Raw genomic sequence first — 27,769 nt, 5'->3', positions numbered from 1 at the left:
TTTAAGAAAGGTTGTTATGAGCCATTCTGGGGAGCTGGAAAGGGGATTAGAATTAAAAGTTGCAACTGTAAAAATGACTAGACAAAGTAAGCTTTTGCAGTACAGAGAATCTATTTAGATGCAAGCACTAGTTTAAATTGGCTCAATTGCTGGCTGAACAACAGATTTGCAAATTGAAAATTACGGAACCATTCATTGTACTTCAACACAAACTTGTTGTTTTTTAAATCAAAAGTGGCTAGGTTGTACCACTGCTGACCAGGCTAGCAAAGAGCAGAGTGCTGAAGGATATAACTGCTGGAGTGGGCCTGTTTTTTTTTTTAAGGAACCAAACTAACCATGATCTACTTGACCTTGTCCTCAATCTACCTCTAGATATCTGTCCTTTACAGTATCAGGTGCACCTATCCCATGGTCTTTATGGAGAGTAATCCTAACTTCACATTCATTATGTTTGCTACTATTGCTGCTGTATGGGACAGATTTAGAACAAGTCAAGCAATTCAGTACTGGGCATCTATGCGGTGGTGTGGGTGATTAGTCAATTGCAACTTGCTACTGACAATCTCTAACATTGTCATTATCCCACGCCCTGCCACTGTCATCAAGATTCAACCCATTTCAATGAAGAGTGCAAAAGAGTATGTCAGGAGGAGCACAAAGCATACCTGAAAGGTGCCAATCTTGTGATGGTACAACGTGGGGCTACTTGCATACCAAACATACTGTTTTGTAAAGCTATTGATCTCACTGCCAATATATTTATTTATCTCTTGGGTGTAAATTCTGAAATCCTGTCATGCCCATCACTAGTCATTACAGAATGAGAGAAGAAGCTCCACAAGAATCCCTATTTTGACTGATGAAGCTCAAGGCGAAGTGCCAGACAGTCTACCTCCACTTCTTGAGATCCCAAATAATGCAGATTCCACTGTTTACCTAATACAATTCACTCATGGCTTAAGGTACTGGCTGATACAAAAGCCATGGGCCCTGACAACTTTCTGGTAAAAATAAAAGTTTTATGCTGCAGAACTTGAGCCTAGATAAGATGGTACAGTATAGTTAGAACTCTTGTAGATGCTTGACAATGTGGAAAATTGTCCAAAAATGATATTCTAAAACGGCAGGGCAAATGAATCCTGCCCAATTATTACTGCATCAGTACTAGGAGATAGTCATATTTAAAGGTATTAGCATCACTGCATGTGATTACCACAGATCAAAAACTAAACTGGACCAGCTGTTTGGTTCTTGTAGCCACAATATTTAATCAGAGGCTCTGAATTCAATAGTAAGTACTTTCCTGGATGGTTGCAACTCAAGTGAGCTTAGAGAAGCTTCATGCTATTCAGGGCAAAAATACACAGTTGACTGGCACTCCATCTAACAACTTCAACATCCACTGTCTCCACTAATGAGGCACAGTAATATCAGTGCATACCATACGATAATTCAGCAAGGCTCATCTTACACAATCTACCAATGCCATGACCACCTATAGAATGTAAAGTCATGGTCGCACAGGGCTGTTCTATAATTAAATATATCTGGTAGTGCATTTACACAGAGGGTCACCATATTTTGGTCAGAGGTTGAGAAGATGAGCTTCGTGGTAACATGTTGATATGGGAATCAAAACTGCATTGTATGTTATTTTGCATCACAAGCCAGCTGTCAGTGACTCTAGAAGGGCAAGGATTGTAGGTGCATGGGAACTCCATCACCTGGAAGTTGCCTTGTCCTGACGTGGAACTATATTCATATTCTGCTATTTTGCCTTGGTCAGTACTCTGGAATACTGCTTAAAATGTTAGTGTGTCCCCAACCGAATAAACTGCAGCAGTTCAAATGGCAGCTCACCACAGTGTACTCAAAGGATGATTTAAGATGAGGCAATAAATGCTGGCCTAACAAGTGATAACCCACATTCCAATGGAGAATTGTCAACTGTCAAAGTAGTGCAAGTCATTTGTTAGTACTTTAAGCAAGCCAGCAACAAGATATTTTAAGTCTGGCAGTACAATTGCTTTTATCATCATTACAGATGCACAAAGGAAGCAAATCTAAAGCTGTAGAATTTATGGTAGTATAAACTAGAACTTGAAGTTTACAGCCACTTATATCTGTAAACAAGGGCTGAATCTTAAATGCTTTTCGGCAATGACATTTTTGTCAAGTTTCATGACTGGTTTCTCTGTGAGACCTAGCAAGTTTGTTTCCATGACTACCTAGTCTACCCCTCTGGTGCGCCTCTTGCCCCATTCTATCATTCTTCATACCTGGAACAAGTCACCACTGGTGGTATATTGTGAACTGGAACAGGATCTTTGGCACTAATACTACCTTTGAAAAGACATTCTGCCCAGGCCAAATACTGTCAGTTCAGAGATGCCTCGCTCAGATCCTGATATTTGCCCCAGACGTGGCAGAGAAGGGAAAATTGATAAAGGGAAAAATTACTTTACAGCAAGTAACCTGGGATATCCTGGTGGGCAGGGTAGTGCAGACGCAGGACATCCCGTTTGTTAGGATCACTAGAGGACGGCACAACATTAGACTATACCAGGAGAAAGTGAGGGCTACAGATGCTGGAAATCAAAGTCAAAAAGTGTGACGCTGGAAAAGCGCAGCAGGTCAGGCAGCATCCAAGGGGGAGAGTTGACGCTTCAGCCTTAAGGCCTTCATCAGAAATGTGGGGTGCCGGGCGGTGGTTCCAAAGGGGCTGAGAGATAAATGGGGCTGGGGGAAAGGTAGCTTGGAAGGCAATAAGTAGATGGCGGGGTGATGGTGATAGGTTGGAGAGGAGAGTGGAGCAGATAGGTGGGAAGGAAGATGCGACAGGTAGGACAGCTCAAGCGGGCGGTGCCAAGTTGGAGGGTTGGATCTGGGATAAGTGGGGTGAGAGGAGATGGGGAAACTCGTGAAATTGACATTGATGCCATGTGGCTGGAAGGACCCGAGGTGGAAGATGAGGTATTCTTCCAAGTGTTGGGTGGCTTGGATTTCACTGTGGATGCCCTTGGCAGAATGGGAAGGGGAGTTGCTGTGGTTGGCCACAGGGCGGTGGGGTTGTTGGGTGCATGTGTTCTGGAGATGTTCTCTGACACGTTCTGCAAGTTGGTGTCCTGTCTCCCCAATGTAGAGGAGACCACTTTGAAAGCAACAGACGTAGGAGATGACGTGTGTGGAGGTGCAGGAAAATCTCTACCGATGTGGGGAGGTCCTTTGGGGCCTTGGATGGAGGTGAGGGAAAGGAGGTGTAAAACCGACATGAACCTAATGAGGGACTCCCTAATGTGCACCCCCCACCCCCAAACATTCCTGCTGAAGGGTTTATGCCCGAAACATTGATTCTCTTGCTCCTCAGATGTCTGACCTGCTGTGATTTTCCAGTGCCACACTTTTTCAATCAGACTATGCCGGCCTGTCCAAGGTTGCTGCCTGGGTCAGTGCAGTAATGTGGGAAGAAGTTTATCTTCACCAGTGTAAGTACAGATACAAATCCTTTATCCAAAAAGCTCTGAAATCTGAAGTTTCTTGCGTGAAGTTTATTTCTCCATAACAATGTTGTTTGGCGTGCAAAGAGTTAAACCAACTCCACACCCGCTCAACCCATGTCACTCAGATGTGATGTGGTGGTGTGGCCCAGCACTGGCAGGCATCAATTTTGTCTCAGTCCTCGTACTTACAGGTGTGTCTGCTGTTCGGTAAGACTTTATTTCATTGAGAATCTCATATTCAAAAATCGGAAAATTTCCAAGTTCTGAAAATCCAGCTGGCCCGAGGGTTTCGGATAAGGGCTTGTGTATCTGTACTACCACTTCCTTTCTAATACCGCACACTAAACCACTTGATGAAGGTGCAACACTCTGAAAGCTAGTGCTTCAAATAAACCTGTTGAACTATAACCTGGTGTTCTGTGATTTTTAACTTTGTACACCCCAGTCCAACACTGGCACCTCTAAATCACTCACGTTATATTTGCTAAAGTACCCATCACTTGCTCAGACTCATGTTCTAGCACCCTCACCAATGCCTGCAATATGTTCTCTCATTTGCTGTCACTCACTCTCACTCAGACCATCTTTAACCCTGCATACCTTCTGACTGCCTGCTCATTTGGTCAGGATACTTCCCGGCCTGTACTGACAGTTATGGTTGTGGTACCGACTTTTCATCAATTAATACATTTAATGGTAAGATACTTGGGACTGTTACTGAACAAAGAGACATGGAGTACAGGTAGACAAGATAGTGAAGAAGATGTTTAGTATGCTTTCATTTATTGGCCAGAACATTGAGTATAGGAGTTGGGAGGTCATTGTTGCAGCTGTACCCGACACAAGTTAGGCCACTTTTGGAATATTGTATGCAATTCTGGTTTCCCTCTTATAGGAAGGAAGTTGTGAAACTTGAAAAGGTTTGTAAAGGATTTATAAGGATGTTGCCAGGGTTGCAGGGTTTGAGCTATAGGGAGAGGCTGAATAGGCTGGGGCTGTTTTCCCAGAGGATTTACAGTGAGATGCGAAAGATTTAAAAGGGACCTAAGGGACAACCTTTTCACGCAGGGGATGGTGTGTGTAATGAATGAGCTGCCAGAGGAAGTGATGGAGGCTGGTATAATTACAATATTTAAAGGTATCTGGATGGACATATAAAGAGGAAGGATGGGGGCCAAATGCTGGTAAATGGGACTATATTAATTGAGGATATTTGGTTGGCATGGGCGAGTTGGACGGAAGGGTCTGTTACTGTGATGTGCATCTCTATGATTCTACGAGAAAGACCTACTCCCACTCCCCCACAGACCCCACCCCTTCTCATCCTAGGAAGAAATCAGCCCCCAATAAGGCAGAAAGTCTCAAGACAGATGTTGGGCTGCCCTAAATTTGGCTCGCCCTTTATACAGAGAGGATCTGGTTCTGACTGTCCTGCATGGCTGGACCAAGTCCCTGAACTTGTACTGGAGGCTGCTCTTTGAAAGTTATCACCCTTTCCTTGATTGAAGACTGCTGACACCTTTGACAAGCATCTCGGTTTTGTATCTATGTAAAAAGATATGGCAACACACCAATTCTGAAAATTGTGTCTCTGGCAGGAAAACAAGGCAGCAGGGATGCTGAGAGTTTTAAGGTAGGGGCTGAGAGAGGAAGCAAACAGCCCAGAGATGCAGCATGGTTCTCTCTCTGAGCTGGCTGCTTATTCCTAGTGTTGGAGTACTACAATGATAGTTGCTATTCCATCCTGAGTTGCAGCATTGTATAACAAAAGCATACCATAAGTGGAACAGAGATATGCCATGCATCTTTGACATATGTGGGATGCCATTGTCTATGAAAGTGGAATGCCTGTGATTGGTACCCACGTTGTGAGCCATCTGATGTTGGTGCTTGGTGTCCAACACGGTGATCCTTCGAAGCAATTGGCAAGCTAGAGTTGCCAGGTGATTTCCATGTTGAGAATTGTCAATGTGTGGGAGAAAGATCTGCTACCCTGCCCACCTATAGCATGACCATATAAGCAGGCCTGCAAAACACAGAAATCAAGCTGCCAACACATACAGAACACACCCACAATGCCCTAGTGTTGGCCAAACATGCTAACAAAGAAACCAGACATGGCCAAGCTATTCCCAGACCAGAGAATACACTTCCCAAACAACCTTCACAGTAAAGCTCCCAGCCCTGATTCGCACTGCGGTCCCAATAGCCTTAAGGACAGGCTCAATTTCATTGAAACTGATACCGCATAAACAAAGAGGCAGGCTGAGAGACCCCGGAAGACTTTGCTCGCAGGAGGAACAGCACTTTCTGCTTGGGGAAGAGCATTCTGTCCATCTATGCAGAGGATCAATTCTGTGTCAGCCTGGTCAATTTCTCTTCTGCGATATTGCTTTGTTTAATAAACCGCTCGCCAAGTTCACCCGATCCTCATTTGTGGTCTCTGATTCATTGGGCTGAACTTCTCTAACACAATGTCTAGTTTCCTTGCAGTGGATACTAGGACAGAAAGTGAGATTTCTCACCACTGTCTTTGTGAACCTTATTTCAATTTCTGGAATTTAGCTAAAAAATGCAATGATTTGCTCCCACCATCGAGAAGTCTTCGCTGGACTTCTTGCATAATGTTACCAAATTGCTCACCATAACACGTCATTCAGACCCCTATAACGTTCTGCTCCAATGTTAGGTGTGGCTGAGAATGATGCAGTCTGAATTGACATTAATTGTGAGTCAGTCAAGAATTCATTTAATCTGATTTTTATATTCTTAATTATGAAATGTATGCATACAAAATTAAATTAGCAAAACTTCCAATTTGAATCACCAGAAGAGGTGATGGACCACTTCATTATTCTTGGATCAGATTATAGAACCTGACTGTTAAATTTTAATATTTAACAAATCAGCATTTAAGCATGAAAATTTAGATTAGATTAGATTACAGCGTGGAAACAGGCCCTTCGACCCAACAAGTCCACACCGACCCGCCGAAGAGCAACCCACCCATACCCCTACATTTACCCCTTACCTAACACTGCAGACAATTTAGCATGGCCAATTCACCTAACCTGCACATCTTTGGACTGTGGGAGGAAACTGGAGCACCCGGAGGAAACCCACACAGACAACGTGCAAACTCCACACAGTCAGTCGCCTGAGGCGGGAATTGAACCCAGGTCTCCAGTGCTGTGAGGCAGCAGGGCTAACCACTGTGCCACCGTGCCGCCCGCAATGTTTACAAATTGGAATAATTGCATGTGCCATTATGTTGATTTTAGTTGTAAATGTTTTTAATTGACCTGTTCAGATAGATTATTATACACTTTTGCTAAAAAAAAGGGACTTGAACCTGGACACGTCTGGCTCAGAGGTAGGGGCACTACCATTATACGATAAGAACCTTGGTTATAATTGTATGAATAGTTTAAATGTGTAATGAGACATGTAGAAGCTGCAGTGTGCTGTAGAACAATTAATTATGTTTGGGTATTAGTGAGGTTTATTGGGTGAAATGGGCTTTTCGTCTACTTGAATGCTATATTCTTACACCTTTGCTTCTCTGTCAACTGTTTGTGACTACGCTATTCTGTGATACATTTTTCAAAAAACGTCAGAAAAACTTGCATGACTGCTTTCCAAAATGGAAAATCAAATGAGTTTTGATGTTATGGGTGGCATAGTGGCTATCATGGCTGCCTCACAGCACTAGGGACATGGGTTCAATTCTAGCCTGTAGTGTTGGGTGCATTAGTCAGAGGGAAATGGGTCTGGGTGTGTTACTATTTGGAGGGCCGGTGTGGACTTGTTGGGCTGAAGGGCCTACTTCAACACTGTAGGGAATCTAATCTTAGGTTTGTTGCCAGTCATGAAATGCTCACTAGGCTGGAGTATACTGCAGATTTTACTGAGGAAGACTCCATTTAAAGAGGTGCATCATAAGATTGCACTAATAAGTACCAGTTGATTTTTAAACTCAGCAAAATGTATGTGTTGGCTAGTCAAATAATGTTTGTTTTGGTACTATTAGTTCACAATATTAATCATGCAATAAAATTAATGAACTTCAGTTGAAATAATAATTAATTTTGTCTGTGAAATAATTATTTAGAAATGTACAACATAGATGGTGCACAGAACCTGCCTCACCCAGACTGCTTTTTTTGGTCCAAAGTTCCTCATCCACAGGTAACTTTCCCTTAATAAATGATTTAAGCTTAGACTATTTTTTCAGCTAAAGCCTTTGAAATCCCGAATAAAAGTATTAAAGAATTACCTCATCTCTCCTGTAGTGCTTGTCACAAATTTTAAATATGACTTTTGGTTATCTATCCACATGCCAGAGAAAATAATTTTGGTCTTGGTTATCAGAACATCTCATTACTTTAAACTTCAATCAAGTCATCTCTTAACCATCTTCATTTCAAGGAGAATAGTTCTAATCTTCTGCCAGAGCAGTCACCTCGGCAATTGCAAACCTTTTAATTTTTCCCTATAATATGGTGGCTGGAAGGAACAGTATTGTAGCTGAGGCTAGGCATTGGTTTATGGAAAATCCAGCATGATTTGCCTTCATATTCTATACCTCCAAAAACACAAACAATCAATCTGCTTATTTTAACCACCTTAATTAGTCCAGGTACCTTAAGGAGCTGTGTAGACAGACACAGTTTTCCAATTATCTACATCTTCCAATCATCCTATTTATAGTATACTCTTCCTTTACACTCATAAAGTGTATTGTTTTGCACTTTCATATTGAAATCAATATACCATCTTGTCTGTTTCACCATCCAACGTCAAGCTGATGTCTACAATTAATCACATTGCTATTTATTCTATTTGGTCACTATGATGTGGAGGTGCTGGTGTTGAAGTGGAGTGGACAAGGTCAGAAGTCACAGACACCAGGTTATAGTCCAACAGGTTTATCTGAATTCACAAGCTTTTGGAGCGCTGCCCCTTCATCAGGTGATTTCAAATAAATCTGTTGGACTTCAACCTGGTGTTGTGGTGACGTCTAACCTTATTCTATTTGGAGCCAGTTACCTCAGTTGTTTAGCTGGCTAGTATGTGGTGGTTTAGTGTAATACAAACAGTGTGTGCTTGATTTCCATTCTGGTTGAGGTAGACTTCGGACCATGCTTGTCATGTCCCTAAGATTGGAAGGCAGTGGCAAGCCGCCACTGACAAAACCTACCAAGGAAACAGCTGAGGAGGAAGGTACAGCAGAAAATAGGCTAAGGCCCTAATGTTTGGAAAAGCATATTGTTTTGCCAAGTTTGCATTGTCTATGAACTTTACAACTCTGCTCCGGTACCTGAGTCTAGTTTATTTATTTAAACTGAGTAATATTGCAAACGTCCCAGTGTAAAAAAATCCACCCTCTAGCTACTTGTTAGATTCCCTACAGTGTGGAAACAGGCCCTTTGGCCCAACCAGTCCATACCAACCCTCCAAAGAGTAACCCACCCAGACCCATTTCCCTCTGACTAATGCACCGAGCACTACAGGTAATTTAGCACGGCCAATTCACCTAACCTGCACATCTTTGGACCGTGGGAGGAAACCCACACAGACACGGGGCGAATGTGCAAACTCCACACAGACAGCTGCCCAAGGCTGGAAATCGAACCTAGGACCCTGCTGCTGTGAGGTAGTAGTGCTAACCACTGAACCACCGTATTCATTGCACTACATGCCTGTTAATTGCATAGATTCCTTCTTAACAAACCTGTGTAGCATTTTGTTAAATACCTTTGAAAATTCCACATTTACTTTATTTACACCTCTTTGATTAATCTCTGTTATCAACTCAATTAAATAAGACAACAATTTGTCCTTGATGATTCTGGTTCTCATTGATGAACCCATTCCAGTTCCAATGAATGTTTATTTTGCATGATTAACTTCTCTACCGCGAATGTTAGTGTGATTGGGCTATATTTTTATACCTTCACCACTTCGTGTATGGTAGTATACCATTGGCAAGGTAATCAACCTCCATATCTCTGACACAATGCTGGTATTCAGTGAGGATTGGAAGATTGGGATGAAAACGTCTGCTGTTCCTACTTCCTGCTAATAGCAATTTTATATTCCATTCAGACCATGTGACTTAACCATCAGTCAATAGTGTTAAATTTTTAAAATATTTCTTCTCTATCACAATACTACCTGTAACTATGCTCTCCTCTTCATATTTTTTGAGACGATGTGCAAAGTATTCATTTAATACACCTCCTCTGGCTCTGCATGAGGATTTGTCTGAATCCTCTTCAGGTCCAATTGTTTACCCAGCTAACTTATACTTAAGGTTTCTGAAAAACTTCAGGGTTCAATTTAATGTTGACTGCCAACCTGAGCTCATAATCTGTCCTTTCCTTAACATTTCTTCTTTATTTTCCCTAATCTTTCTAGTTATTAATTGAGTTGGGCTTCTGTCTTTTGTCATTCTTTTAATTGAACATTAGCTTTGGATACTCCTCTTTCAAACTACAGGTAGAAGATCCTTTATCCAAACATCCAAAAACTGAAAAGTTCCGATATCCGAAGGTTTTCTTGTGAAGTTTTTTTCTCATTAACAAGGTTGTTAGGCGAACAAACTAACTGCCAAACAACTGAAGTCGATACCCACTCGATCCGTGTCAGTCAGATGTGATGTGGAGGAGGAGGCGTGGCCAAGCACCAGCGGCCTGTTTTTACTTTGAAGTTTGCTCTTCTGGTAAGATTTTTTAAAATTTCACCATTAAATTTCACTTACTCTGAAAACTGAAAAATTCCAAATTCCGAAAAACAGCTGGACTGAGCATTTCGGATAAAGGATTGTCTACCTGTAGTATTACATTTACCATTGTCACAGCATCTTCCATGCGTCCCTTCCATGGTCCTGAAATTAACTTCCTCAGTAACAGGTTTTTCCAAACTAGCTGTTTTAAGTACCACCTTAAATCATTGAAATTACCCTTACACAGTTCAGCTTTGTTTTACCATTGACATTTTTGAGTCTCTTTCCATAAATTTCTAATTTGAATTACATTCTGGTCATGAGGTGATAGCTCCTAAATCTCCACAAACCCCACCTCATTTTCCAGAACCTGATTCAATATTAGTTTTCTGTTAGACTAGAGATAGAACGATCAAGAAAAAATATTCAGTACCCAAAGTATAAATTTCTCTTCATCCTATACTTGGAGCTATTATTTCCAATCTAAATTAGGATAATTAAAGTTTCCTAATGCTTTTCTATTAATTGTCCTCGTGAAACATCTTTGGATGTTTTGCTATGTTAAATATGCTATATAAATACGGACTGTATTTTTGATATGCATCTTTAAAATTAGCCAATAAATTTACTCATATGCCTTGCAATATTTTATTACGGTTAAAGGAACTTCATGGATACAGTTTGCTATTGAATGCTGAATGTAATCCAGTTGACTATGGAATAGTAACAGTTGATTCTACACTATGCAAAAACTCACTTTCACCAATGTTCTACTAAATCTTCTTTGTTTTACACAGTCTGGTTGTCGTCCTGAGCCATAGACTAAAATCATTACACATTTGTTGATGTTTACCTCCAAAAGAGAAGGTGGAGTCTTTATGTTACAGAATAGGGAACATCAGGGGCAATAATCTTAAGCCTCAGAAACAGCAATGTTTTTAGTTGTATGATATGAAAGTAAAATTTTAAGCATGTAGGAACAAAGATTCTGTTTCCACTGTATGAATAATTGTGATTACAATTCCACTCTGAAGGGAATAATAATTCTGGATCAATCTTTGAAGAAACAGGAATTCTAATCTAACTCTGTGAATTAATACTGTCTGAGGCATCAGTTTACAGTAAATAGTTTGCCTGCATTTATTGAAATTAATACCGATCTGGAATGAGAATCATGGAATGATTACAGCATAGAAGGAGTCAATTGAGCCTATTATACATGGCTGGCTTTCTGATGGATCACTGCCAGCTGTTACTGAAGCTACATGTAGTTCTCGAGAATTTGGAAAGCAACCTATATTTCCACAAGGCATTCGAACACTCAAAAGGTCAACGCTCTGGAATTCCTTTAAAAATTACAATATAAAACTTAACATACAAAAAGATTAACTTCCCTTCCTTTGGCACTGCTTAAATATAGGGAAACTAACTACATTTTTCAAAGATAATTTAAATTTTTAGTTTCCCAATTCCTTAGACTGATTTCAAGATAGGGACACAAAGCCGCAATACCGGCCATTAAACTCACAGATTTCCTATGATATTTAATTTTTTTTCTCACTTTTTCAAATTTAAGCTCCAGTTCCAGGCTGTTGGGCTGTAGTAATTTGAGCATTACTTGATACTGGAATAATAATTCTACTCCCACTCAATGAAGGAATTGTCATTTCTTCTCCAGAGGTCCAACATCACATATGCCAGTCTTCAGTGAGTATGATTCATTCCATATGCTATCTGGAGGCATTGGATACTGCAAAGGCAATGGGCCCTTGCACCATTCCGTCAAGAATACAGAAGACATATGCTTCAGAACTTGCAGTACCCCTAGCCAAGCTATTCTGGTAAATCTACAACCTGCTCAGTGTTGTTCAGTTTGGGTTCTGCCCGGGATACTCAGCTCCCAATCTCATTACAACCTTTGTTCAAACATGGACAAAAAAGCTGAATTCTAGACATGGAATGGGACTGAAAACTCTTGACATGAAGGTGGCAGATAACTGAATGTGGCTTCCAGGAGCCCTGACAAAACCCAAGGTGATAGGAAGCACAAGAGAACCTGTCCAATGATTGGAGTAAGACTTGTCACAAAGGAAGATTGTTGTCATTGTTGGATTGCTTCAGGACATCTCTGTAGGAGTTTCTTTTGGTAGTATCAACCATCTTAAGCTGCTTAATTAACAATCTTCCTCCATCATAATGTCACTACACAAGACATAAATACTTGGTCTCACAAAAGCAGGTTGGAGATTAGGAATCCTGAAGTGCACAACTCACCATTGGACTCCCAAAACCTGCACACCATCTAAAAGACACAAGTCAGAGGTGTGATAGAGTACTGCCCATTTACCTGGATGAGTGCTCCAACAATACTCAAGTAACTTGACAACATTCAGGACAAAGCATCCCATTTGTTGGCACTTCTACAAATATTCATACCCTCCACCACTGATGCTCAGTAGCAGCAGTGTGTATCATCCACAAGATGCAGTGCAGAAATTCACCAAGGCTCCTTAGAAAGCCTCCTCCAAACACATGACCACTATCATTGTAAAAGACAAGGACAGAGGGTATCTAGTGATGCCACAAGATGCACATTCCCCTCCAAGCCATTCATCATTTTCACTTAGAAATATATTGTCATTCCTTCAGTGTAAATGAGTCAAAATCCTGGAACTCCCTCTCTAATGGCATTGCGGATCTACATAAATTAAATGGACTACAGCAGTTCAAGAAGACAGCTCAGCACCACCTTTTCAAGAGCAACTAATGTTGGACAGTAAATGCTGGCACCATGAATGAGTTTTAAAAAAAAAAATATTGAGTTTGCAAGTTCTTCCCGTGTCTGCGTGGGTTTTCTCCGGGTGCTCCGGTTTCCTCCCATAATCCAAAGTTGTGCAGGTCAGGTGGATTGGCCATGCTAACTTGTCCATAGGTGCATTAGTCAGAGGGAAATGGGTCTGAGTGGGTTATTCTTCGGAGGGTCGGTGTGGACTGGTTGGGTCAAAGGGCCTGTTTCTACACTGTAAAGAATCTAATCTAATCTAATATCCTTCTAAGCTCATTTTGAAACAGTAATGTATTGTGCCACATTTTGTGAAGAAGCAATGATTTTAGTTCCATTCCAAGATTGGAAACTAATTCTATTCCAACCAATGAAAGGGCAACAGGCTTCAATTTCATATGATTTGAAACAGTGATGTCCAGTCCCAACAAATAGTCTTTAATGGTAACTAACTGGATTGATTCAATTTGTAATACATTGATGGAAAGAATATAGAACAAGGATAGGTTAATGTTCGAGGATTAATATATAATTAGCAAAGGAATGGCAAAGTTCTAAAACAATTAAAAGTTCACAAATACCGATATCTCATTTCCTCTGACACAAAATGCAATGTTTTTGAAATTAATTGCTACTGTACTACATAATCTTGCATTCACATAGGTTTTATCAATTAATTAGCACTCTTAAATGAGACTTGTAACCTATTCAGGAGGATTCTGAAGAAAGTCTGACATTGTTTCTTTTTGACTAAATCATGACTGAAACAACTCAGATGTATTAAATTTGCCATAATAAATATTCTAAAGAAACAGCATTCCTTCTTGCTGACTGTCTGTTTACAAGTCACATGAATGTCATCAAGCATAAACAACTATGCAACATTCTAATTATTTCAGCTTTTCAAAATTAGTATTTGACAGCCTTTATTAAAATGTGCAGATTCATTTATGTTCTGATAATTTTCTTACAAGTTGAAAAATACATGCATTCAACCTTTGAACAGTAAGATGTACCACAGCACAGAAATACACATCAGGGACTACAAAGGCATTCAGATTCTTAAAGTCCTCTTTACATTAACTAATTCAAGAGTGAAAATACTCAAATACAGTGGAAAAATATACAAGTATGATTATCAATGTATGCTTTATTTCTTAATATTTTAAATGCATCTTTTTGTACATACCATTGAATTTGGATCACCAATTATAAAGAAATGGTATGTCTTTTCTTAGCTTGTCTTGACAATAGTTCAGAATTATAGAACAAATCACACTTTAATCAAATATATACCCCTTCAATAATACTTTGGAGTAAGGAGCCTAGAGTAGGATGATTGTGTTCATTCACTACAGAATTACATAAAGGTTCAGACAACATAGAATCCAAAGTGTTTTGTTTTGAGGAGTCAGTGTTCCAAACATTGGCACTTTTTTTTTTCTATAGGACATTTAGGCATTTTTTAAATCTATATAATTATGGTTCTTATTATTGATCTGCAGCCTGTTGTTAAGCAAACAACTCTAAGGGTTTGAAAGAAGTCACTTTCTTATTGCAGGACTTGAATATTACAGAAAAGAACATTGCTGAAGATTTTTGATCTTGCACCAATCAGAATAAATTTGCAAGAATGCCAAATTTCAAGCAGTCACAACAATTTATATTCTAGGAGAAAAATGTGCTGATTGGTTGGTAAGTCAACTGACTGAAAGACGTGTTATCATTGAGAAATTAATAGTCCCCCCAAACCGCTGGTAATTCAAAAGAGGTCTGAGGCTTGGACATATTTCTTTTGTTTGCAGAGATGATAATTACACTATTACGTGAATTATTTATGCTTGTTATCAGTGGGGTAGTTTATACACAAGGAACTCTCCTCTGATGGAGTTATTTGTATCGTTAACCCCCACTTCTTTTAATTCCTTACAGTGTGCTCAGACTACATGGATTTAATATTGGTCATACAGAATAAAAATCATGTTTACTATCTGTTAGAGAATTGCAATGATTACAGATCTTTGCAAAAGAACTTGTTCGTGTAATTAATAGAAATATTTGCTGCATTTTTTTTAGTTGTTTTATTTGAGGCTTTTCCAGTCTAGTTCCCATTTGCCTTCATCAAACCAAATAGGTGTCTCACCACAAAGACCCAAGTTTAAATCTCTGCCAGTGGCTGGAGCTTGAATGGGGTATGGATTTTGACAATTCAAATCATTTCACTTACTCCATTTCAGTATGAAAGACAGAACCATTCCTCCCTATCTTTACCCAACTCTTTACAGATGCCTATATTACCTATTCCCACTTTACAAAATACTCAATGGATGCTTTGCTTATTTACCAAACAAATATGGGGATTAGATTGTAATAATGTAATACTTTTCTTTGTTCTGTAAAACCCTCAGCTGATTTGAACAATGCAGATAGCAGTACCAAGTCTTTTGGTAATTGGAACAGAGCTCAGTGGCCATGTTCTTCACTGAGCAACTCTTTGCTTGGTGATTCCCCACGCCACCACCCTATCTCATATGACACATTTCTGTCTTTAGGCAGACTGTACATTTAGTTTGGAACTGCTATGTATTACATTAAAATATCCAATTCACAGACATAAAACCTGTTAAAATTTTCATTAGGCTCGGCAAGGAGAACAGATATAAAATAGTCTTGACCATAATGAGGGCATGAAAAAGATCCGATATACAATAATGTTTGTTTGGAAGCAATACAATGAATATAATGTGAATCAAAAGGAGCATATTTTACTTTTAAAAGATACACTAACGTATTTAAAATTGACTTGACCTAAAGGCATACATTAATCACATTTAACACAAGGAAGTTTGAACTTTGCGTATTATATTGTGTTCATAATTAGTTAAATCTGTGAGCTAACATCATCACTCCGAAAATGAAACATTGTGAGTTTAAACTTGAGTCAGTGCCAATGATGGTGCAAGTGGTGATTTATTCATAGTTTTCTCCCTTCATTCCCCCTCTGTAAGACTGACTAAGTGATATAACAGTTTCAAGTCCCACCTGGTCCAGACGTGTGACATGATGTTTCTGAACAGGCTGCTTACAAATTATCTGTACTGGGTCAAATCTGCCTTGATGGCTACTAAAGTAGGCATTACAAATAATCCATTCATCATGCTATCTGTCTTAGTCACAGGTCAAAGCGACACACCTTGGACCTTATATGGTTGACCAAAGGAAACAGCTATATTTAACTTAGATCAAAGATTGTGCTTAAAATATAGTTTTAGGTATATTTTTGTCCCCAGTTGAACTCTGACAATGAGCATTCAGTGACTTAATAACCAATAGATTTATTGTTGATATGTTAGTCAAATCCTATATACTCTGAAGTCAATAACACTTTTTGATTGTAATTAACTAAATTAGTTGAGTGAAGAACATTGATTGATTAACAATACCTTGACCTTATGCTCCACCAGCAAATGTTCATTTTAGTTCCGGTTGTTTTGTTCTGCTCAAATTCCTGTCCAGACCGTGATAAGCTTTTTAATTCAGTGTCTAATTTCAGAGATAATCTCGTTCTCTTTGGCTTACTTTTTACAAATCTATATTGATAACGAGTCACGTCAACGTACCCATGCCACACAGAGAATAGTCAGTCCAATTAAAGTTGTTGATAATATCAAAGCAAATTAGAATGGTTATGTGTAAACTTGAGTCAATGAGGACGTTTGATGAGGATGTAGAGTTCTCCTGACACAGAAATTTTGCTAGATAACACTGGGAAAATGCAGCCTATGCCTGCTAAAATAAGCTACCCAGTAAATACCTGTGGCCTTTAAAGAAACTGTTGTGTAATCAGTTATGAGCTTTACTGTTCTGTAAAAGTTTTGAAATTACTGTTAGAATTTGTAAATAGGACTGATAGAAATAGGCTAACAAAATGTATTTGCATATTGTTAGAATTGCCAACAGTTATCCATAAATTGTGTTACTTAGAGACAAGTAAAATAATTGTGTACACTGATTGAAACTGTGAATAAAATACCTGTGGGTAGTATTAGAGATAGGCCAGCAAACAGCTGAAGGTAACAACAGTATAGGCACTATTGGGCTTTGTCTGGTAAAATTCTACAGATATGGTGAGACATTAGATGGCACTTCTGTTTTACAGCTGCATTTAGAAACTTGCCTGCTCTATCATCTATCCAATGATGTAAATTCTATTAACAACTGCTCTGATGTACCTGTAAAGAGAATTCCTGTAAAAGATAAGTTTTTACAACAAATCGACAAATTGAACGGAAAGTTTCAAATTGAATTAAGGTAGAGTTTATTCAACTTGCCAGGGAACTGGATTATTTTTCGACAGTTTACATTCCAGGAACAACTTTACTAACTTTGTGTTTTCTTTAGAAAAAAGCTCCAGAGTCAACTGAATTACAATCATCATTTACAGACTCTAAGAAACTTTGACCGGGGGTGTTCTCATTTGAAATTCTGAAATACTCTTGAATGATTTACCTCAATATTTCAAAACAAATTTGACATTAGCTCCTGTCTCCTTTGGTATCTGGCTAATGTGGGGTGATAGGGGTTTTATACATTATTGTTGCTTTGTACATGGTCAAAGCAGAAGGATTGTTGGTCAGGAATGTATCATTGTTGCTTATTGTCAATAGGGCACAATTGCAGTGCTTTCTAACTACAAGAAATCAATGATAATTCTGTCATTTATTGTTGAAATTGTAATAAATTTAAGCAGCAATACTTCAATTAGATTGTTTTACATCTTTCGTTGACTTAAAATTTGTTTATGATACACTGAAGAATGCAAAGACAGTTTGATTGTGATTATTCATGTTGATGTTGCTGGAAAAATATGACATATGAAAAAGGAATAGTTATTATCCAAAATAAACCAAAAAGCTCTAAAATTGTTTAAAGACCCAAATCTTGTTTCTTTGTTTTATAAACTGTTCAAATCATGAACAATTATATGAGGAAACCACTGAGGAGTGTTTAAAAAAAATGCTAGTGATTAAAGTGCTTTGGTGACACCATGTGGCCACAAAAAGCATGGCACTGTTTCTTAAATTCTTTGTCCAACAATGAACATTCAATTTGCCTCTTTTGACACATACTTCCCTGGTGAAGGCAAAACATTAAAAATGAGATGGTGAGAAAAAATCTATTTGTTATTGATTTTTTTTCTCAAAAGGAAAAGGAAAACTAGAAAGTGCTTTAAGAGTTTATGCTATTTTATGTTTGCATGGTAATCTTCCACATCAAATGCTAAATGTCCTTATGTTTATCTCTGAATTACTGATCTTATTTCAAACCAATGTGTTTGAATGATAAATGTTTACTTTTTACAATTGCAATTGAATTGTAACACTGACAGACATGTGAATTCACCCCACCAGTGGTGATCATCACGTTCATAATCTGTAAATATCGACAGAAAAAGGACTCATCCTTATATCCCCACCCAGTGTAAATGGAAGGCACACCAGATTGTTCCCCTAATGATCTGAGTTTGGTGGGAGCACTCTCCTCTAAATTGCAGGACTCCAAGATCTCTGGTTAGTTTCAGCGCTCCCTGTAATACCCCACATAAATATTACCTCTCCTAGGACCTCCTGTGTTAACTTCATGAATGGCACACTCATTCTCTCTGGTGTATCTGTGACTATCATTTAAAAAAACATTTATTAGAGTTCATTCAAAGAAACCATCAATAAGTATAACGAATTGGTACAGGTCAAAAACTTTGGACTTTCAGGACCTTTTCATGGGAACACTAAGGTTTCAGGATCTCTGAAAACCAATTTTAAACTGTGGAGATTAGTAACCTCTGCAAGATCTAGTGCTCAATATGCCTTCTTCAGTAATTATTAGACATTACCAATTATTCAATGTCCTTCCTTTTCACACTAGTACTGAGCTGTGTTTTCCAGAAACTTTCATTCATCTCCTGTTGACGTGAGATTCCTTTGTCAGCATTTATTCATCAAGTTTATCACATTGTGTCTATTCAGACTGTCAGCCACAGCTAACAGTGTAATTCTTAATTGTGCCCTTTCTAATTTAAGTTTTGTTTAGACAGTATTTTCAGCTTGGAAGCGCAAGAGTATAACACAAGTGTTACGTGTATGTTCATGAAACTGGGGATTACAGAAGTAATTAAAAAAAAGCCTACAGAAAGAAGCCTTGATCTTGGTTCTGTGGTCACACTCTTGCTTCTGAGCCAGATGATTGTGAGTTCACATTGAACCCATAATCTGGGCAAACACATCAATGCAGTACTGAGGGAGAGCCATGGTAGCAGTGGTCTTTCTTTCCAATGGACTCTTGTCTTGCTGATGTTAAAACAAAGGGAAATTGGATAGGAAATTTAGGGCAATAGACCCGGAGGGTCATGGGGATAGAGAGGGGAATGGCACTAACTAGTTTGTTCCACAGAGAACAATAAACTTAGAGTCATTGAGATGTACAGCCTAATGACAGATCCTTCGGTCCAACTCCTCCAAGCTGACTAGGTATCCGAAATTAATCTAGTCCCATTTTCAAACACTTGGCCTATATCCCTCTAAACTCTTCCTATTCATATACCCATCCAGATACCTTTTAAATATTACAATTGCACCAGCCTCCATCATTTCCATACATGCATCACCCTCTGTGTGAAAAAAGTTGCCCCTTAGGTCCCTTTTACATATTTTCCCTCTCATCCTAAACCTACGCCCTCTAGTTCTGGACTCAACCACCCCAGAGCACTTCATGGGCCAAGTGGCCTCTGTCTGTAAAGAGTCTAACATTGCTCAGTTGCAATTAATTGTTTCAGTCTGAGATTTAAGGTCTACTTGTTTAGGCTAGAATTTAATTTTCACAATTTGCTTTGCCTCAGATTCAATTTTTCAACTTTGGTGTGATGGATTGACTTCCACGATTCTGTACATTTGTTAGTTATGTTTTTGCCTTTGGTTTGCTCTGTACAGATTAGATATCTCGGTTAGAATTGGTTAGATTATGATTGGATTCCCTGATTAAATGCACGGAATGGTTAAAAATTAAAAAGCACAATTGTCATTTGTAGCAATATGATAAAATAAATACATGTACAAAATTATCAAAGGGAAATGCTAAGAAGACGCAGCCTTTTAATTCCTGTGAGCTAGCCACCAAAACCATCAATTTCATCTGATATGATGTCATTTAAATTTTTAAAGTATTTCAGTTAACTAGTCATACATTTGACACAACTCCAAAGTATGAATAATCAGGTTGCTATCTTATGGAAAGTAAACTGAGAAAGTAAATATCTGTGATACATGCTAATCATGTGCATTTCAGGGTTATTATTTAATACAAAGACTTTTCTAGTGGAAACGTTTCATTTCAGAATCTTGTAATAAATGAACGCATTATAAGTTTTCTAGGTTCGCACAGCAATTTGAGTATTATCACACAGCCCTTATTGCAGTTTACAGTAATTTGCTATTTATAGTTTAGTTAGAAAACAACTGTATATACACAACCTGCAATAATTGAATATTTCTTTATTTTCAGGGTCAGTGAAAAATGTTTATCTGTGAAAATATATTCATATTGCTCATAATTATTTTTCGTCTTCATTTCCTGCAGATAAAACGTAATCACCACTTCTTTAAGAAGTCTAAGTATGTTAAAAAGAATGTTAATTTTATTTATTGATATTTTGAAATGCATGCTACAAAACTTGAGTTCTGAAGCAATATTTATTAGAGAATACACACCAAATTATGATGTGTGTAACAATAATGATTGGAGCATTTTCACATCTATTTAACAAATCCAATTAATCTGTAGATCATTGGGGAACTATTGTCTCACTGAAACAAGCACAAACATTACAGTTACTCACACATCAGGAGGACGATTATTATTTGTATTACTAATCTGTACAACCAAAACAAACACTAACATAGTGAAATAAAAATAAAGCATTTTGAACATTACATCTGCTAACCCTAGTTTTTGTTCCCCATATTATATTTTATTTTATTTCATTTTTACTTTATTTGTATCTAATATACCATAGTCTATTTTACATAATTTCTTCAATACCCATCCCCCCTCCACCCCTTACCGAAAAAATAGAGTTATTTTCCGCTTTTATTTGTCCCGGTTTTCCCTTTGGAAACAGAACCCACATTGAACAGATCAGCCTTGACTTGGATGAAAACCAATTCATAAAACCAGTTTGAATATTTGCAGATTAACAAGGCTGCATCACAGATGCATGCAAGTTAATCTTTCGCATGATATCCTAGTGTGAAATATAGGAGTACCAGCACTGGTGGATTATCCTGTTTGTATCTTTACAGCTGGACCATGGAATAATCTGGTCATGATGTACAAAGGGTTTAATTGTAATTTTTTTTCAGAAAGATTTTGTCCATTCATGCAAATGCTTCTGCTTTGAGTACATAGCCATACACCCTATAACTGGTTCCTTACACCTACAGAGTGTCCATGTACACTAATGATAGTTTTAAAAGTGTTCAGTGACCCTAAATGTTTTCTAATATTGCAACTTGAATGAAGGATTCCTAGGAAACATGAAGCATAGAAAGGACAACAATAAGCAAAGTCATTTAAGACAAGAAGAAGCTATGTAGGTGAGCATTCCCCTTCCTTGTCTGTTCAGTGCTACTTCCTATCCTGTCATCAAAGAGAAACATTTTATGAAAACCGTTACCAGGAGCTGGATAGGAAGTCTTTTTAGCTGCATGGCAAACACTATACATTGAGAAGAGACTGGGAGTTGCTGATAAAAAGCTGTGATGGGTTCATTGCGCGAATTTTGGCAACGGTCTGGAGTTCAGGAGTAAATGGTGATGACTTCACGGCCCCCGCCACGAACCAACAGTACCCGGTCCAGACCTTCTGTCAACACCTCCAGGAACTCCATGTCTGCAACATTTGTCAAAGAAAACATTACCTTCTTCGACAAACATCAGATAAAAAGACTTAATGCATTGCACAGATTTAATACTCCAAATTGTCTAGTGTGGACAGGTACAATTTAAATAAACAATTATCCATAAGCTTCAGCTCATTGACAATGCTGCTAACTGAAATCTTATCCACATGAACACCCATCACCCCTGTGTTTACCTATTTATATTTACTCTCCATCCAGTCACCCCTTGATTTTAAAATTCTCATCCTTGTTTCCAAATCCCTCCATGGTCATCCCCTCCCAATCTCTTCAACCTCCTCCATTCCTTCATCATGACTCTTTTGAGATCTTTGCACTCCTCTTGTTATAGCCTCAGTTTTTACCCTTGTCATCCTTGCCTTTAGCTTCTTCACCCAAAGTTTCCTCACTAAGCTGTTTCATTTTCTGGTCTCTCTCTGTTCCACAAGATTAACCCCAAAACTTATAGCATTGAACAAATTTTGCTCAGCTCAGCTAATATTTCCAAAATGTTTTGCTGTCAATTTCAGTCTGATTATGCTTGTGTGAAATGCTTTGGGAAGCTGTACTACATTAAAGATGCTACATAAATAGAGAATGTTCTTATCAATATTTTACTTTGTCTTTCATAGGCAGACTTGGAAAAAGTGCAAAGAGGAGGAGCATATCTACTTAAAGATCAAATGGGATTATTGCATGGAGGCAGGGAGCATGGATGAAGTATTAATTATATATTATCCAACTGTTATTCTCAGGGAGGAAGACGCTGCATTGTTCATCATTTAAAAAATGAGATAATTCAGACATATGAAAGATTTAAAATTCATAAGATGAGGTATTACATAGACTGTCTGCACTTAAAGTTGATAACATTCCAGAACCAGATAAAATCACTTAGCTTAGATTAGATTACTTACAGTGTGGAAACAGGCCCTTTGGCCCAACAAGTCCACACCGACCCACCGAAGCGTAACCAACCCAGACCCATTCTCCTACATTTATCCCTTCACCTAACACTACGGGCAATTTAGCGTGGCCAATTCACCTAACCTGCACATTTTTGGATTGTGGGAGGAAACCGGAGCACCCGGAGGAAACCCACGCAGACACGGGGAGAATGTGCAAACTCCACACAGAGAGTCGCCTGAGGCGGGAATTGAACCCGGGACTCTGGCGCTGTGAAGCAGCAGTGCTAACCACTGTGCTACCGTGCTGCCCAAGGATAGTGAAGGAAGTGAGAGTGGATGTTGCAGGGACACCGACCATAATTTTCCATCATCCTTAGACTCAAGGGTGGTGCCAGAGGATTGGATAATTGTAAATCTTACATTTATTTAAAAGAAGGTATGAAAATAAGCCCAGCAAATCCAGGTCAGTAGTTTATCTTCAGTGGTGGGAAAGCTTCTAGAAATAATAATTCAGAACAAAATTGAACAAATATGGGTTAATTAAGGAAAGTCAACATAGATTTGTTAAGCTGAAAATGTATTGCTGGAAAAGCGCAGCAGGTCAGGCAGCATCCAAGGAGCAGGATGCTGCCTGACCTGCTGCGCTTTTCCAGCAACACATTTTCAGCTCTGATCTCCAGCATCTGCAGCCCTCACTTGCTCCTAGATAGATTTGTTAAGACCAAACAGTGTTTTACTTGTTGTAGCTTTTTTATGATGCAAGTGTTTATGAGGGTAATGTTGTTGATAAGCTGCTCATGGACTTACAAAACATATGTGATCAAGTGCTGCACCACAAGCTGTTGAGAAATGTTAGAGTTCCTGGAATGAAAGAGATAGTAGAAACATGGATATGAGAGCGACTAAGTGACTGGAAATGGATGTTTCTTGGACTGGAGTGAGCTTTCTGGTGTAGTCTGTCAGTGCCCAGTGTTGGAACCCCTGCTCTTCCTAATTTGTATTTGTGACTGAAATCTTAATGTACAGAGCACAGTTTCAAAACTTGTGGCTGATATAAAACTTGGGAGCACTGATAACGATGAGAAGGATGGTGTAGAAATTTTAAAAAAGAACAAACACATTGGTGGAAAGGGCAGACCAGAAGCAGATGAAAGTTAAGGAAGATAAGTATGAAGTGATTAATTTTGGTTGGAAGTATGCTAGAGAGACAATATTAACTAAAGCCTACAGTTCTCGAGCAGGTACAGGTGTACCATATACCATTGAATATGACAGGACAGAATGAAATGTGGCAGAACTGGTTGAGAGCATAGTTAATAAAACATGCAGAATCATATTCTTTATTAATACAGGAATAGAGTACAAAACTGAGATAGATATTGTTACATTGAAAGAACATCTGTTATTCAAAATCATGAGGTATCTGGACAAAGTAGATAGTGTTATGATCGTGTTAAAATGGACTGTCAGTTTTTGATTTCTATCCTCAGATTTTTCACATCTGGGGTTGTTCATGGCCTAAAATGACCTTATTAAAAAATTAAAAACACTATCTTAAGATGGCTGTAGTAATCACCTGACCACAGATTGAGCCAGTTCATGAAACCATCAACAAACAAGACCCAGTTTGACCAAAATTATAAAATCATCAAAATAACTGAAACTAGTCTTTCAGGTTTGAGTCTCCTTTTTGATTTACACTTTTCTGGAAGCTTCATAGAGTAGGATGAAAATTGTCTGCCAGTTATCTAGCATTTAAAAAAAAGTGAAACCAGACATGTAAATACTCACATGAACTATATTTTGCCAACAGCATTTGTCAAGAGCAAAAACAAGAAAATGGATTTGTAACAGCAGAACTGGAAAGTTTACTCTTTCCCTGTTTCTCTTAGTGTTCAAAATGCTGGGCCAAGTGATAAAGTAAATTGGAGGACCATTCATTCAATGAGCACTTTCGTATATCTATAGGTTTTACTGCTCGGAATACAAGAATCTATGAAACAACTACAGTTTCCGGTTAAAACCTAACACCTGAAGAACTCCAAGAGTTTTGTAAGCTGCCTATACTCATTCTTTCTTTTTGTACTAAACACTCTCCCTGTTTTAAACTTTATACTGATGTTTGTGTGTGTCTTTCATATCATGTTTTATTATTTTTTGGGGGCTGATAAATAATCCCTCTTCCATTCACTGAGGAAAACCTTGCAATTGACTTCTTACTTTGGTACTTTGTATTAATTGAACAGTAATTTAACTGCACTTTTAAAAAAGACTAAAAATCTTCACTGCAGTTAACAAAGCGGGTGGGAGATGGGGAATGGTTGGGGAAGCAGTGGTGCAGTTTAAAGGATTCACTACCACCCCAGCTGGTCACAATACCAGTGAAATAGTGTTCCCTTTTATGGAAGGTTCAAGAACAAGAGGCTTTAGTTTTAAGGTAATTGACAAAAGAAGCAATGGCAAGATAAGGAAATCTTTTTATGAAGTAAGTGGTTAGGATCTGGAATGCACTGCCTGAGAGTGGAGGGGAGGAAGATTCACTTGAGGCATTCAAGATTGAATTTGATTATTAGCTGAAAAGTAAGAATGCACAGGACTATAGGAAGAAATTGAATGAGTGACATTTGATAAATTGTTCATTTAAAGACCCAGCACAGACATGATGGAATGAATGGCAATGTTCTGTGCTGTAATAATTCTATAATTCTACCAATCTGTTTTGTCTATCAAGGATTTATAACATCAAGTATAAAACTAATGAAATAATTTGCTTTTTACTTTTGAGCCTAACACTTATGAGCATTCAGAGTACCCATTGCTGTTTCTTTTCTCACATCCCTACAAGCAAATGCATCTCTTAATTATATTAATTTAACTAATTGAGATAGCAGTTTCCACCTTGACTATACTTCCCTTAAAAACTATCTTCATTTAAATTTGTATAGCACAACCACTTTCTTATGAGATTCCTTCCGGATTTTTACTGTGACTGTTCTTGGTTTATTGGCAAATCCTGCAGTATTTTCACGGCAACCATAACTAGTTTGACAGCAAGCTTGCAGTATTTGTCCTTCAGTCACTTCTAGTCTATTAGCAACCTCTGCAGCATTTTTGCTGTAATCATAATCAGGTTATTGCTAATTCCTTCAGTATTTTTACTGCAATCACAATTAGCTTACAGGAAATCCCTGAAGTATTTTTAGTGTGATCACAATTAATTTGTTAGAAAGTCCTGCAGTATTTTCCTGCAGTCACCTCTAGTTTATTAGTTTTCCCTGCATTATTTGTACTGCAATCATGACTTGTTTATTGGAATGTCCTGCGATATTTGCATTGTGCACATAGTGTATTATTTTCCCCTTCTCCTATATCAAATACAGACTAGTCAATCTCCTGTGACGTTTCACATAAATCAGATAATATTATCATGCTCCAACCTACCCTCTGCCATTTTTATGCTGCTATTTCTCTGTCTTTCTGCATCCTTCCTTGGATATTTTTTTCTTTCCCCATCTCTTTCTATCTGCTTCACTCCCCCAAACGTCTTACTGCTTCTCTTTTTTTTATTGTCCCCTAGTTGGGTGGGAAGTATTGAGTATTCCACTGCTTCTGGATGGGGGCAAGAAGGAAGGATTCATTGGGGTGTGGGGTGGTTGATAAATCAAAGGGGTTTTTGAAATCAGTGGATGATAGTTTAATAGTCACTGGAACAAATCCATTTAATTGTTATTACTGGAACGAGTTTATATTCTAAATTTATGGTGGCATTTGAACCAGCGTCCCTAGGTCATTAGCAACAACCACAGAGAATACTGGAAAAACTCAGCAGGTTCGGCACCATCTGTAGAGACAGAATGTTTCGAGTATGTTTCAGAATGGAAGTTTCAGATTTCCAGCATCTGCAATATTTTGCTTTAACTCTTTAAAGTATTAGCCTGGCTCTCTGGATTGCTGATCCAGTAACACTGACACTAGGCTACCAAATCCTCCTCTATCTGAACTAATATGCCTCGACATTACATAATAGTTTCTGTCCCTGAGGAAAGGATACAGTTTTCATCTCCATTCCGGTTTTTAGGAGGTCCTGGCATGTTCAGCAGGACCAGCTTTGCTTCTTGGGACTTTTTCACAATGACTTCATTCAGCTTGACTGCAGTGTGCATCCGTCGGACATTTGACTGATTTCTGATTGACAGAGAAAGCCAACAGCACTTGTAGTGTGAATCATTAAATTGCTGAAGTGAGGAGGAAATATTATGTTGCACAAAGAGGCATATACACTGACATAAACTTTCACAGAGCGTTAAACAGGCAAGAAATTGCTATAGACATTGCATATGCATTGCATTATAAGAAGATGGTTACCTTCTGTTAAAAAAGTGAAAGTAAACAAATAAATGCATCAATTTATTACAAGGCAGTGTAACAATTAACTTGTGTTATAACGAAAATACAGCACCAAAATCAACGGGCTTAACATCCTCTGTCTGGTGCATGTCTGCACATTGACCAAAATAAAGTATGTACTTCTTTATTAAGCTATTGTACATAACTTACAAAATGGTGCAACAATTTGTTATCTCACTGCTCTGACCTCCATAGCTGCATATTTAAAGATAAAAATCTAAGCACGGGAGACAAAATTAATTTTAATACCCAGCCTCCACCTTGCAATTGCTTTTCTTCAAGTATTTAGTCAAGTCCTTTTTAAAATGTTACTGTTTAATCGGCTTCTGTTACTCTTTCAGATAGAGTCATAGAGATGCACAGCATGTAAACAGACCCTTCAGCCCAACTCATTCATGCTGATCAGATATCCTATGTTAATCTAGTCCTATTTAGCACTTGGCCCATATCCCTCTAAACTCTTCCTATTCATATACCCATCCAGATGCCTTT

At 38.4% G+C, this 27,769-nt stretch overlaps 1 protein-coding gene across 4 annotated transcripts in view; it reads right to left on the bottom strand.

The window, feature by feature from the left end:
- Window positions 1–13,921: 13,921 nt before the first annotated feature.
- Window positions 13,922–27,769, bottom strand: part of LOC122559948 (solute carrier family 12 member 5-like) — a 1,091,443-nt gene continuing 1,077,595 nt past the window's right edge. For all 4 annotated transcript variants that reach the window (XM_087994966.1, XM_087994965.1, XM_087994967.1 and 1 more), the window contains 2 exons: window positions 26,922–27,055; window positions 13,922–21,955 (listed from right to left, as the gene is read on the bottom strand). In XM_087994966.1, coding sequence (XP_087851092.1) covers window positions 21,864–21,955; window positions 26,922–27,055 — 226 coding nt within the window. In that variant the 3' untranslated portion in view covers window positions 13,922–21,863. The remainder of the gene's footprint in view (window positions 21,956–26,921; window positions 27,056–27,769) is intronic.

Source organism: Chiloscyllium plagiosum, unplaced genomic scaffold (genome assembly GCF_037043375.1).
Source record: "Chiloscyllium plagiosum isolate Xiang-an unplaced genomic scaffold, Cpla_swu_hap1 HiC_scaffold_15, whole genome shotgun sequence".
NCBI classification, from domain to species: Eukaryota; Metazoa; Chordata; class Chondrichthyes; order Orectolobiformes; family Hemiscylliidae; genus Chiloscyllium; species Chiloscyllium plagiosum.
Note: the sequence above shows the minus strand (reverse complement) of the source record. Positions and strands in the feature narration are given on the sequence as shown.